Genomic DNA, 14,641 nt, shown 5'->3' with positions numbered 1-14,641 from the left:
AAAAGTTCAGATCAGGAAATTCAACCGGCTTTAAGGGGTCAGAATAGACTCCAGTCCCCAAAGAATCAATTAATTGAAGATTTATCTTCCCATCTATCTGAAAACCCATAGTTGCTGATGGAACATCATCCGCTTCTGGAGTAAAGTTCACTTTCTCAAGATGCCTGGCAATGTCTTGGGCTATCCTTTCCTGGGCTGCAACAAGCACCACTGGGTTCCTACCTGAAATATTCTCAAATACCATATCTGGTATAAGGTATGGTATTAATGGACTTAATTAAATACTCTCTGGAGTGCTCTACAGCACTGAGGAAGATGTAGTTATAATCTGAGTATCTTATAAGAATCCATTCCTAGTATGACAAAAGAGTCCATTTGTCCTTTAACTGTCAGAGCCCCAGCTTGAACAACAATGCAAGGTCTGCCTCTGCGTTTACCCGCAACACACAAGGAAATAAAGATGACTCACCAAAGTCCTCACTTGTCTTCAATATCTGATGAAAATGTCCTGACCTCTTGGGTTCAAAGGGGCGTTTCCCTTTGGGTACTCCCTGTCTCTGGAACGGGCTAGGGGCCACATCCCATGGAGCAGCTGAACTTTTATGCTCCAGTAAGGGCGTCCCATCTGATGGAGTCATTTCCAGGATCAGCATCACTATGCGTGATGGAGGACAAGGTCTAGGCTGATCTTAATCACTCTTCTGTACTCCAACATGTATAGCAGACCAATTCTCTCCAAAAAACACATTGCCTCAACACCTCTGAAAATACATTTCACCAACATGGCCTACCATAGAGAAGGTTTTGCTTAGCTTTATTTCTCAAACCACACCTCCTCCTTATCCATACTTTTTTACCTTGGAACTTTCAATATTTTCTACAATCAAATATTTGTGTTCCTCTTCAACAACAAAGCTAAATACAAAAGCCCGCATTACCTTCATAAAGAAGACCTTGCCTACCCTATTGATCAGAAGGTTGGCTTTATAAAAGCTGTTATTAATAGTCTGGTGTTTGTTTGCAGTGCATAGTGGCCTGGTGCTTCCTTTCACCTGTAATTCATAGACCTATGAGTCAGGACATGAAGGTAGGTTATGAAAGTAGGCTTCATAAATTAAGGGTCCATCTCAGTTCTGAGGGCCACATAGAGGGAAATGTTTTCCTAAAAATATATAAATGAAGGAACTGAAGTCCATGAAACTCATTCAGTTATGCTTGGGAAGTAATAATTTGACAAGAGTAGATGAATACTTAATACTATTTAAAAAAACACATATGAGTGCTACAATATGTAGGTACTTTACAGACATACAGGAGAGAGAGTCCCTACTCGTGGAGCTTATAGTTAAAAGACGGACACTGAATATTTACCTCACAGCTTTTGATGCAGTGAATCATTTCAGGATGTGGATACCATTTGAGGCCTGCTGTGCAGACGAATTTCTAAGAAAGAAAGAGGAAGTTAACAAAGGGAGAGTTCTACAGTTATTCAACAGCAATGCAATATGTCTAGTACTATCTCCAGTTTGCCGACCAGAGATGCAAACTGAAGACAGTACAACACTAGAATTTTGAGACTTTCCATGTTGCATTAAAACTACTAATTCCAAGTTCAACCAGGGCCGAACAAGGTGATTTAGACCCCACAACATAGCTTACTTGCTGTTGGGAGCATCAATTTCATGCTAGCTGCAGTAGAGCAGTCAATGATAGTAATATAATCCCCTATATCACACAGAGACACAGGAAATGACAACAGTGCTTGCCTACAACAGAATGAATGTTCCCAACTGCAGCATCCAGAAGCCTTCTGAACAGGTAGAAAGGTAGGCAGACTGGGTACACCACTTACAGCTTTCACAAGTGATGTCGTTCAGGATGGTTTATTTCATAAAATAGCTTAATTGAGATTGCATGATAAAAGAAGGCTCGTTATTAAAATATTTGATGTTTTTTCAGAGCATCATGTTTAATATTTCCATCGGTGTAGAGAAACATGAGACACCTTGTTGGTCTCTATCAGAAAGTGGGAGGAAGGAGGCCAAAGCTGATTAGGACTACTTTGAATCATTTCCTTTGTTAGTCTTTACAAAATAGAAGGATGGAAATATTTCTCAATCTCTGATAAAACAGCTGAGCATTGAGCTCCGTTGCTAGAGCAGGGGAGAAATGCACATGATCCAAGGAAATTTTCTTTAGCATACAACAGAGCATAAAGATTATATTTAAAAGGAAGTGTGAAATGCATTAACAGATGCATCTATGTGAATCATTTCATGCCCTGCAGCATCACTTGTTTTAATTGCCTGCAAATAGTAATTATAATAATTATTCTAATTGCCTTGTGCCAGGATTACCCAGGGAATTCCAGGGTAGCACTTTAGGAAACTCAGGGTTTTATCCCAGTGATGTGACACATATCCTTCTCATGTTTTTCCCAGTTCTAATCTAATCCATCTGCAGGGGAACTTCAGGTTGTTTTCACAGTTCCTGTTAGTATGCTGCCATTTGAGGCTTACCTGACATGTTAAAAGGACTTTTATACTATCTGCAGAAGACTGTTTATCTTTCTGAGGCTCTCATATTTTCCACTTTTACTCAGGCCTGGCCTGCCCCATCTGTCTCACAACAGGGCTTGTCTGTGTGAAAAGGGAATGGGTAAGGAAGGGGGTGGGCAGTGTTGTTTATCCCATAAGTAAGGGAGATCACAGGGGCCCAAATGTCAAACATACTACTGACTTCTGACAGACATCTGGAAATTTTATAACTGCTTCCCGCCACAAGAGGTAATACTTTCTGTTTACTGTATGGTGCTTCAGAACAAATCCCTTTACATTTAAAAAATACCCAGGCAGCCAGATAGGCAGACAAATGGGCAGGTATTCCAGGGTGGGGTGATTCAGAACTGGAAAAATAATCCTAAATTTCAGCACCTAAAAATGCCAAAGGGTGAGGAAATTAATAAAAATGCTCCAAATGAGGTTGAGAACAACAAAAAGACTAAAGGAAATGAAGAAGTCATAGACATGCAGCACCCGCTGAGCTTTGAAGACAGGAAAATTCTAAGGGCATGCAATGCCCACTAAGCTGGAAAGGCAGAAAATATCTAGTAAAAAACAGGCCAGTGTAAGCACAAAAAAAAAAAAGTAAAAAAAAACAAACAAACAGAAAATGAACACTCAAAAACAAACAGAAGATGAAAAAAAAACCTGTCAAAATTAAAAATCTTATTAAAGATAAAAGATATAAATAAATAGAACATATAAAACTTGACCTGAGATATACATTATCTGCAGGGTCGCCAAGAGACTGGGCTGTACCCGGGGCAAGGCCGCCCCCGCTGCCCCTCCCCTCTACCCGCCTCTCTCCGTCCGCCATAGGGGCGGACCCCCTGCTGTGAAATCACAGCGCCTCTCACCTCCATGTGAAAGCGCTGCAGGCAGCAGATCGCCTCCCTTTGGGCCTCCTTCCCTCCCTGTGTCCTGCCCTCGCAGAAGTTACGTCAGACGAGGGCGGGACACAGGGAGGGGAAGGAGGCCTGAAGGGAGGCGATCTGCTGCTCCATGCAGCGCTTTCACACGGAAGTGAGAGGCGCTGTGATTTCAATGCAGAGGGCCCAGCCCGGTGGCAGATGGTCCACTACGGAGGGCGGGTGGGACTGCGGTGCCGGGCCCCCCCTTGGAGGCCCGGGGAATTTTGTCCCCTCTGCCCCCACCTCTTGGCGGCCCTGATTATTTGTCAAAGAAGCATATACACACTCAATTAGAGCCCATTGTATGGAACAGAAGAATGAAGTAATATCTTAAAATATGAAAGTATGTTTGCAGAACCGACTTTGCATAACTATCTATAAAAATAATTCTCTTTGAAGTTCTTATGTTATTATATAAGTAGTTCCAGGATTCACTAAAAATCTGTACAAATTAGGAGGGGAAGTTACCAGTGTAGGCTACTGTTAAGCTTGGTTATTCTATTTTTGCACAGAGTCCCATTGTATTCAATGCCAAAATAGAACAACTTGCAATAAAATAACCTGACTTAATGGTAGTACACATTGATAACCCCCCCTACTCTTATAAGGTATTCAAAACCATATATTCTTTAAAATGTTATCTACTCAATTCTGTGAAAACCCATTTTCCCCAGTGAAGAATCATAAGGTGATCAACTGCATACTGAGTATTTTAACACTTCATTTGTACAGATGTTGTTTTCATATAAGGTTCTAATAGATGGTTAGGGATGAGACTTTTAGATACCTTTAAATCAACGGTGTCCAACCTCGGCCCTTGCTAGGTAAGGTTTTCAGGATTTCTCCAATGAATATGCATGAGATATATTTGAATACAATTGAGGAAGTGTATGCAAATATATCTCATGATTATTCATTGGGGAAATCCTGAAAACCCGACTGGATTGCGGCCTTTGAGGACCAAGGCTAGACAAAGCGAATGCTACATACCTGTAGAAGGTATTCTCTGAGGACAGCAGGCTAATTGTTCTCACTGATGGGATGACGTCCACGGCAGCCCCTCCAATTGGAATCTTCACTAGCAAAATCCTTTGCTAGCCCTCGCGCGCCGATGCGCACCGCGCATGCGCGGCCGTCTTCCCGCCCGAAACCGGCTCGTGCCGGCCAGTCTCATATGTAGCAAGACAAAGAGAAGGGAAGACACAACTCCAAAGGGGAGGCGGGCAGGTTTGTGAGATCAGCCTGCTGTCCTCGGAGAATACCTTCTACAGGTATGTAGCATTCGCTTTCTCCGAGGACAAGCAGGCTGCTTGTTCTCACTGATGGGGTATCCCTAGCCCCCAGGCTCACTCAAAACAACAACCATGGTCAATTGGGCCTCGCAACGGCGAGGACATAACTGAGATTGACCTAACAATTTTTCCAACTAACTGAGAGTGTAGCCTGGAACAGAATAAAACATGGGCCTAGGGGGGTGGAGTTGGATCCTAAACCCCGAACAGATTCTGAAGCACTGACTGCCCGAACCGACTGTCGCGTCGGGTATCCTGCTGCAGGCAGTAATGAGATGTGAATGTGTGGACAGATGACCATGTCGCAGCTTTGCAAATCTCTTCAATAGTGGCTGACTTCAAGTGGGCTACCGACGCTGCCATGGCTCTAACATTATGAGCCATGACATGACCCTCAAGAGCCAGCCCAGCCTGGGCGTAAGTGAAGGAAATGCGATCTGCTAGTCAATTGGATATGGTGCGTTTCCCCACAGCCACTCCCCTCCTGTTGGGATCAAAAGAAACAAACAATTGGGTGGACTGTCTGTGGGGCTGTGTCCGCTCCAGATAGAAGGCCAATGCTCTCTTGCAGTCCATTGTGTGCAGCTGACGTTCAGCAGGGCAGGAATGAGGACGGGGAAAGAATGTTGGCAAGACAACTGACTGGTTCAGATGGAACTCCGACACAACCTTTGGCAAGAACTTAGGGTGAGTGCGGAGGACTACTCTGTTATGATGAAATTTGGTGTAAGGGGCCTGGGCTACCAGGGCCTGAAGCTCACTGACTCTACGAGCTGAAGTAACTGCCACCAAGAAAATGACCTTCCAGGTCAAGTACTTCAGATGGCAGGAATTCAGTGGCTTAAAAGGAGGTTTCATCAGCTGGGTGAGAACGACATTGAGATCCCATGACACTGTAGGAGGCTTGACAGGGGGCTTTGACAAAAGCAAACCTCTCATGAAGTGAACAACTAAAGGCTGTCCTGAGATCGGCTTACCTTCCACACGGTAATGGTATGCACTGATTGCACTAAGGTGAACCCTTACAGAGTTGGTCTTGAGACCAGACTCAGACAAGTGCAGAAGGTATTCAAGCAGGGTCTGTGTAGGACAAGAGCGAGGATCTAGGGCCTTGCTGTCACACCAGACGGCAAAGCTCCTCCATAGAAAGAAGTAACTCCTCTTAGTGGAATCTTTCCTGGAAGCAAGCAAGATGCGGGAGACACCCTCTGACAGACCCAAAGAGGCAAAGTCTACGCTCTCAACATCCAGGCCGTGAGAGCCAGGGACCGGAGGTTGGGATGCAGAAGCGCCCCTTCGTCCTGTGTGATGAGGGTCGGAAAACACTCCAATCTCCACGGTTCTGCGGAGGACAACTCCAGAAGAAGAGGGAACCAGATCTGACGTGGCCAAAAAGGAGCAATCAGAATCATGGTGCCTCGGTCTTGCTTGAGTTTCAACAAAGTCTTCTCCACCAGAGGTATGGGAGGATAAGCATACAGCAGACCCTCCCCCCAGTCCAGGAGGAAGGCATCCGATGCCAGTCTGCCGTGGGCCTGAAGCCTGGAACAGAACTGAGGGACTTTGTGGTTGGCTTGAGATGCAAAGAGATCTACCAAAGGGGTGCCCCACACCTGGAAGATCTGTCGCACTACACGGGAATTGAGCGACCACTCGTGAGGTTGCATAAGCCTGCTCAACCTGTCGGCCAGACTGTTGTTTACGCCTGCCAGATATGTGGCTTGGAGCACCATGCCGTGACGGCGAGCCCAGAGCCACATGCTGACGGCTTCCTGACACAGGGGGCGAGATCCGGTGCCCCCCTGCTTGTTGATGTAATACATGGCAACCTGGTTGTCTGTCTGAATTTGGATAATTTGGTGAGACAGCCGATCTCTGAAAGCCTTCAGAGCGTTCCAGATCGCTCGTAACTCCAGAAGATTGATCTGCAGATCGCGTTCCTGGAGGAACCAGCTTCCTTGGGTGTGAAGCCCATCGACATGAGCTCCCCACCCCAGGAGAGACGCATCCGTGGTCAGCACTTTTTGTAGCTGAGGAATTTGGAAAGGACGTCCTAGAGTCAAATTGGACCAAATCGTCCACCAATACAGGGATTTGAGAAAACTCGTGGACAGGTGGATCACGTCTTCTAGATCCCCAGCAGCCTGAAACCACTGGGAAGCTAGGGTCCATTGGGCAGATCTCATGTGAAGGCGGGCCATGGGAGTCACATGAACTGTGGAGGCCATGTGGCCCAGCAATCTCAACATCTGCCAAGCTGTGATCTGCTGGGACGCTCGCACCCGCGAGACGAGGGACAACAAGTTGTTGGCTCTCATCTCTGGGAGATAGGCGTGAGCCGTCCGAGAATCCAGCAGAGCTCCTATGAATTTGAGTTTCTGCACTGGGAGAAGGTGGGACTTTGGATAATTTATCACAAACCCCAGTAGCTCCAGGAGGCGAATAGTCATCTGCATGGACTGTAGAGCTCCTGCCTCTGATGTGTTCTTCACCAGCCAATCGTCGAGATATGGGAACACGTGTACCCCCAGTCTGCGAAGTGCCGCTGCTACTACAGCCAAGCACTTCGTGAACATTCTGGGCGCAGAGGCGAGCCCAAAGGGTAGCACACATTACTGGAAGTGACGTGTGCCCAGCTGAAATCGCAGATACTGTCTATGAGCTGGCAATATCGGGATGTGTGTGTAGGCGTCCTTCAAGTCCAGAGAGCATAGCCAATCGTTTTCCTGAATCATGGGGAGAAGGGTGCCCAGGGAAAGCATCCTGAACTTTTCTTTGACCAGATATTTGTTCAGGGCCCTTAGGTCTAGGATGGGACACATCCCCCCCTGTTTTCTTTTCCACAAGGAAGTACCTGGAATAGAATCCCAGCCCTTCTTGCCCGGATGGCACGGGCTCGACCGCATTGGCGCTGAGAAGGGCGGAGAGTTCCTCTGCAAGTACCTGCTTGTGCTGGAAGCTGTAAGACTGAGCTCCCGGTGGACAATTTGGAGGTTTAGAGGCCAAATTGAGGGTGTATCCTTGCCGGACTATTTGGAGAACCCACTGATCGGAGGTTATGAGAGGCCACCTTTGGTGAAAAGCTTTCAACCTCCCTCCGACTGGCAGGTCGCCCGGCACTGACACTTGGATGTCGGCTATGCTCTGCTGGAGCCAGTCAAAGGCTCGTCCCTTGCTTTTGCTGGGGAGCCGAGGGGCCTTGCTGAGGCGCACGCTGCTGACGAGAGCGAGCGCGCTGGGGCTTAGCCTGGGCCGCAGGCTGTCGAGAAGGAGGATTGTACCTACGCTTACCAGAAGAGTAGGGAACAGTCCTCCTTCCACCAAAAAATCGTCTACCTGTAGAGGTAGAAGCTGAAGGCTGCCGGCGGGAGAACTTGTCGAAAGCGGTATCCCGCTGGTGGAGCTGCTCTACCACCTGCTCGACTTTTTCTCCAAAAATGTTATCCCCATGGCAAGGCGAGTCCGCAATCCGCTGCTGGAGTCTATTCTCTAGGTCGGAGGCACGCAGCCATGAGAGTCTGCGCATCACCACACCTTAAGCAGCGGCCCTGGACGCAACATCAAAGGTGTCATACACCCCTCTGGCCAGGAATTTTCTGCACGCCTTCAGCTGCCTGACCACCTCCTGAAAAGGCTTGGCTTGCTCAGGGGGGAGCTTATCCACCAAGCCCGCCAACTGCCGCACATTATTCCGCATGTGTATGCTCGTGTAGAGCTGGTAAGACTGAATTTTGGCCACAAGCATAGAGGAATGGTAGGCCTTCCTCCCAAAGGAGTCTAAGGTTCTAGAGTCCTTGCCCGGGGGCGCCGAAGCATGCTCCCTAGAACTCTTAGCCTTCTTTAGGGCCAAATCCACAACTCCAGAGTCGTGAGGCAACTGAGTGCGCATCAGCTCTGGGTCCCCATGGATCCAGTACTGGGACTCGATCTTCTTGGGAATGTGGGGATTACTTAATGGCTTGGTCCAGTTCGCCAGCAATGTCTTTTTGAGGACATGATGCATGGGTACTGTGGACGCTTCCTTAGGTGGAGAAGGATAGTCATTTCAGCCCTGGGCTCGTCCTCCACAACCACCGGGAAGGGGATGGCTGTAGACATCTCCCGGACAAAGGAAGCGAAAGACAGACTCTCGGGAGGAGAAAGCTGCCTTTCAGGAGAGGGAGTGGGATCAGAAGGAAGACCATCAGACTCCTCGTCAGAGAAATATCTGATGTCCTCCTCCTCCTCCCACGAGGCCTCACCATCGGTATCAGACACAAGTTCACGAACCTGTGTCTGAAGCCGTGCCCAGCTCGACTCCGTGGAACCACGGCCACGGTGGGAGCGTCGAGAGGTAGACTCCCTCGCCCGCACCGGCGAAGCTCCCTCCGCCGACGTCGTCGGGGAGCCTTCCTGGGAGGCTACCACAGTCGGTACCGCTTGGAGACCTCACCCCGGGCAAGGGGCCAGCCGGCACCTCACTCGACGGTACCAGTGGGGAAGGGTGCAACAGCTCTCCCAGGATCTCTGGGAGAACGGCCCGGAGACTCTCGTGCAGAGCGGCTGTGGAGAAAGACATGGAAGCCGATGCAGGTGTCGATGTCAGAGTCTGTTCCGGGCGTGGAGGCTGTTCCGGGCTGTCCATAGTGGAGCGCATCGACACCTCTTGAACAGAGGGTGAGCGGTCCTCTCGGTGCTGATGCCTGCTGGGTGCCGATTCCCTCGGCAACCCAGAGCTCTCGGTGCCGACACGGGAAGGGGACCGGTGTCGATGCTTCTTCGACTTCTTGGGACGAAGCATGTCACCGGAGCTTCCCGGCACCGACGAGGAGGATGTAGAATCCAGCCGTCGCTTCCTCGGGGCCGAGGCCGAAGAAGGTCGGTCTTGGGGGGGCTGTACCGCAGGAGCCCTCAGGGTAGGGGGAGACCCACCCGAAGGCTCACCGCCACCAGCAGGGGAATGGACAGCCCTCACCTGCACTCCAGACGAAGCACCACCGTCCGACAACATCAGCAGACGAGGAGGTCCCGGTACCACCGACGCCGACGCAGCCTTCCGATGTCTCAGCCCCGATGCAGAGGGTCGATGCCTCGATACACTCGATGCAATCGCGGCCGAGGATGAAGGTCTGGACGCTGGCGACGTCGATGCACTTGATACTCCCGGTGCCGATGCCGACGAAGAGCCCGAGAACAAAACGTTCCACTGGGCCAATCTCGCTACCTGAGTCCGCTTTTGTAAAAGAGAGCACAGACTACAGGCCTGCGGGTGGTGCCCCCAGACACTGAAGACACGACGCGTGTCTATCAGTGAGCGAGATTACCCGGGCGCACTGGGTGCACTTCTTGAAGCCGCTGGGAGACTTCGATGTCATGAGCAGAAAAATCGCGCCGGCGAGATCAAAACTCGTAATGGCGAAGATGGCACCACAAAAAGGGGAAGAAAAAACTTCGAACCGAGGCCTCAAAGGGGCCTACCCCGACGACGAAAGAAAACTTCACGGGGCTAAAACTAGAAATATAGGAAGGGGAACAGACCGAAAAGGTCTCCTTCCGAAAGGATTTTTTTAATAGCGAAGTCCAAAAAAGACGCTCGAGGTCGACTTTCGGGGCGCGAACGGCGTAAACACAACCGTACCGAGCGCGGACAAAAGAAGACTGGCCGGCACGAGCCAGTTTCGGGCGGGAAGACGGCCGCGCATGCGCGCGAGGGCTAGCAAAGGATTTTGCTTGTCCTCGGAGAACTCAGTTTCAGTGATGTAGATTCAAAGCAGTTTTATATAATCATAAATTCATAAAGGAGTTTGATTTTTATGTCACATTGGGAATCACCTGGAACAGAGAGATTGTCAGCATATAAAAAGTTTTAGAATAAAAAAATGGTTTAAATATTTATTACATTTTACTATTTTCATTTCATTTCCCTGGTCTTATTCCTCCATGTTTTTTTTTTTAATTCTTATGGCACCTGTTCCCAGCTCTAGTTCATTTGCAGCACCTGCGTTTTTCTCTTTTGTTGTTTATCTTTGAGCATCAGCCCAAGAGCTTAGTTAAAATATTGCCTTCTACTATCAAGGGAGCTTAGATTGGCAGTTCAAAAACTGTCACCCATCTGATCAAATAAAATCGTGAATCAAGAAGAGTGTGTTTTCATGTCCCATAAAAGCAGTGGTGATCCAAACATTAAGCCACCTGAAACGGGGGACTCAGGCTGCTCTCTTTATGGAATGGCATCTTTCAACCCTTCCTTCCTCTACTCCCCTCCCCAGCCTACCTTCCTTTTTGTTTTTCAAAAGTCAGTGGCGGCAATGATCCCCATACATTTCCCCAGCATTTCCTCTGTACAGTGGTCTGCCTCTCTGACGTAACTTCCTGTTTTCTCAGAGGCAGGCCGCAGTACAAAGGAGACACTGGTGCCGGCAGCAGGGCAACGTTTGGGGATCACTGCTGCATCTGACTTTTGAAAACACAAAAAAATGAAGGTAGGCCAAAGGAGGGGGGTTGAGGGAGGGAGGAAGATGCCAGATCACGGCCGGGGAGTGGGAGGGAGCTGGCAGAGAGAGTTTGAAAAGATGATGGACTTGGGGGTAGGGTGTGGTGTGCCATCCCATGCCTCAGGTGACAGATTGCATTGGGCCACATCTGCATAAAGACCTTCATTGAAGGTATTTATGAATATTGTAGGTGGTTATATAGATTTTGTAAGAGGCCAATTCCTACATACGTACTCGCTTATGTCTAGGGGGTGTGGCCTCCGCCCGACATTCGCTACATGGAAAATAACGGACAGACCAATGGAATATATTAGTTTATTTATACAGTGTTATATACAAAAATATAGAAAAATCCTTATCAGCTTATAGCATCAGCAATTCCTGATTGCATGCACAATGATACCAAAAATATAGAGAATAACTATGATTATCCTAGTGGCTAATCTGTAATGACAGATAAACACAATACCGAGATCCTAATGATTACCACACAAATCTTATACTAGGCTAACAGCGAGTAGAGATCATAAATCCTGACGTCACGCATCTGATGGGTCCGAGCACAGACCAATTATCTAACCCAGCTTGAAGGAAGTAAGCTATGATCTCACCGTTCCGGTCACCAGATCAGGTTCCTTCCGATACCTCAGCTGAATGTCTCAGCAAGGTCCCACGAGCTTAGGTGATGCACTTGTCTTGCTCAGCAACAGATGATACAGACTCAGTATAGATCCTGTAGACAGCTGTAACCTGGGGAAAAGCTTTGCCAGGTATTATCAGTAAGTCTCTCAGGTAAATCAGGTGCTTGCAGAAATGCAAGTCCTCTCCTCTTCTTTTCTTCTGTTCTTTCTTCCGTTCTTCCCGCCAACTAACTTCTTTCTTCTTCTTCTGTTCCCGCGTCTCCGACCCATCAGTTTTCTGGGAGCCAATCAGAAATAATCCCACCATGTACTCCCAGCATCTGTATGAAGCTTCCATTGTCCGTCTTATCTCGTAAGCTCTCTCTCTCTCAGGGACATGCATTCTCCCCCGATACAGAGTGACCTTGGAGGTGGTGCAGGCTTCAGTAAATCTATTACAAGCTGAAATGCTGACTTCTGCACAGTTGGTAGTCAGACATATAGGTGAAAGGTTGCAGCGTCCATGTTGGCTGTAAAGGTGCTCTCATGTGCACACCGGGTGGGTGAGATCACAGCAAATACTCCTACAATATGCATATGAACATGTAGAAATGACGGAATATTTCTGGCAAACACTGTGCCTCAACAGAATGGAGTATTATATTCATGAGGCAAAGTTAGTTCTTGCGACTTTAATTATGAATTTTATTATGAAAGCTGTCTTGTTGTCTATTTGACACCTCATACAAATCTACCATATTAACTATATTGTTCTGTCCAGAAACGATGAAGGTAGAAGGATGGTCTTTACATAGAAGAACCTCCATTTAGATGTTTTCTGTTGTGCTTATTAAATACAAAACTTAGCATCAACAAAATCACTATATTCCATAGTGCTTTCAAAAATGGTTCCCAAACCTGTTCTGGAGAACCCTTAATCAGTGGAGTTTTCAGGATATCTGTAATCAATAATTGTGAAATAGATTTGCATACATTGTCTCCATTGTATACTAATTTTTCTCATGTGATTTATTTATTTATTTATTACATTTGTACCCCGCGCTTTCCCACACAAGGCAGGCTCAATGCAGCTTACATAGTAATGTGCAATACAAAGTTATAGAATAGAAATTTCAAAAACAGTAGTGAAACAATGTAAAGTTGAGCTTGATAATATATGACTAGGAAAAGAGAGGTTAGACAAGATAGGATAGTATTATTTCGGAGAAAAGGGGTAAGGAGGGTGCAAATTGAGCATATTCTATAATAGTATGTGTAATTTTTAGGGACGCTCATGACCCACCCATACCCCTCCCATGGCCACGCCCCTTTTGAGATCCGTGCATTAGAATTTATGTGCATCACTTTACAGAATATGCTTAGAAAGTTGCATGCGTAATTTCTAATTATTGCCAATTAGTGCCAACACTTGCTTGATAGTGGTCAATTATCAGTGCTGATTAGCTTGCTAAACAATTTGCTACAAAATCTGATTTGCATGTGCAACTTTAGTCACTGTTTATAGAATCCGTGAGATATTGCTTAAATCTTATAGGCAACATCCTTGGAGTAGCCCTGAATGAGTTGACTTTCTATGTAGAGGTATCAATTTTTATTTAGCTTATGAGGCTCTCAGGCTCTCTACAATTGTGTGTATCTGTTTTCTTTCCAACATTAGAAAATGAAGGGGGAAAAAGGATGGACACAATGAGAAAAGGGAACAGACTTAAACAGGCAGTGAAAGACTTATTTATAAGGCCCTAAATTCATTCAGCAATAGAGAAGGCTACAGTTCATTTATTTTCATCTAACCAAACTGTGCTAGGTTCTAGGAGTAAAAATAATCAGTCCCACTAATAGGATGTCAACCAAGAGAAATCTTCTTAACTGATTTTAATTAGGTCACTAGCTGGAAAAGTGACTCTCTCCTTCTCTTTCTTTCCCTCCCATCCTCTCCCTCTCCTCTTCTTGACATATATATTGTACAGATCTCAGGGGTTTCTGCTCCTTCTCACACAAGTGACACTTTCCCATTCCCAGGATGTTGCCTGGCAGTGGTGATCATGCACTTTTTGAAGTAGCTGCCTGACACTGCACTGCTGTAAAGTTATCTTCCCAATGCAGACTCTGCCTCAAGTTGTTGCTAGGGAAGGGGGTAGAAGCACTTAAGATGTGTTGAGCAATACGCTGTCTGCTTCTAGGGGGAAAGGGTTTCATAACTGTAGCCTATTCTGTTTGTGGAGACCCAGGAGTTTTTCTTCCCTTGCACTAGGCAGTGGTGCGGCTAGATGGCCGATTCTTTGTGGGCCTTAGCCCAAGGTAGGTGGGCATGCAATTCCCTCTCTTCCCTCCCCTCCTAATCTCCGCCCTTGCCTCTTTATTAAAATATAAATACCTGAGCTGGCAGGGTTACCAAGCCCGTCAAAAGAAGACGTCTTCTGCCTGAGTTGTGTCTGCAGCAGCACTTACTCAGCAGGCATGCTTTGCTGCTAATGCTGGCTCTCCAGTGCATGCTCAGTTATATCTCAGCTGAGCATGTGCGAGAGAGCCGGCATTAGCGGCAAAACATGCCTGCTGAATAAGCGGTGCTGCAGGCGTGACTCAGGCAGGAGAGGTCTTCAGCTGGCTTGGCATCCCCACTATCTAGGAAGGCAGAGGGGTTCTGAGCCAAAAGTGAGGGGGCTCAGGTCCCCAAGGCCTCCCCGTGGCTATGCCACTGGCATAAGGAGGCAAATATGAGAGAAACCAGTTTTGCAGTGGAACATGTGATTCATATTATGCTGA

The 14,641-nt window shown here is 47.3% G+C and overlaps 1 protein-coding gene across 1 annotated transcript in view; it reads right to left on the bottom strand.

Annotated features, from left to right (window-relative positions):
* Positions 1-14,641, bottom strand: part of PAPPA (pappalysin 1) — a 595,681-nt gene that overhangs the window by 53,336 nt on the left and 527,704 nt on the right. The window contains exon 20 of the mRNA XM_030207548.1: positions 1,372-1,443. Coding sequence (XP_030063408.1) covers positions 1,372-1,443 — 72 coding nt within the window. The remainder of the gene's footprint in view (positions 1-1,371; positions 1,444-14,641) is intronic.

This window comes from Microcaecilia unicolor, chromosome 6, assembly GCF_901765095.1.
Source record: "Microcaecilia unicolor chromosome 6, aMicUni1.1, whole genome shotgun sequence".
NCBI lineage: Eukaryota > Metazoa > Chordata > Amphibia > Gymnophiona > Siphonopidae > Microcaecilia > Microcaecilia unicolor.
The sequence above is the reverse complement of the archived record's forward strand: the minus strand, read 5'-3'. Positions and strand labels throughout refer to the sequence as shown.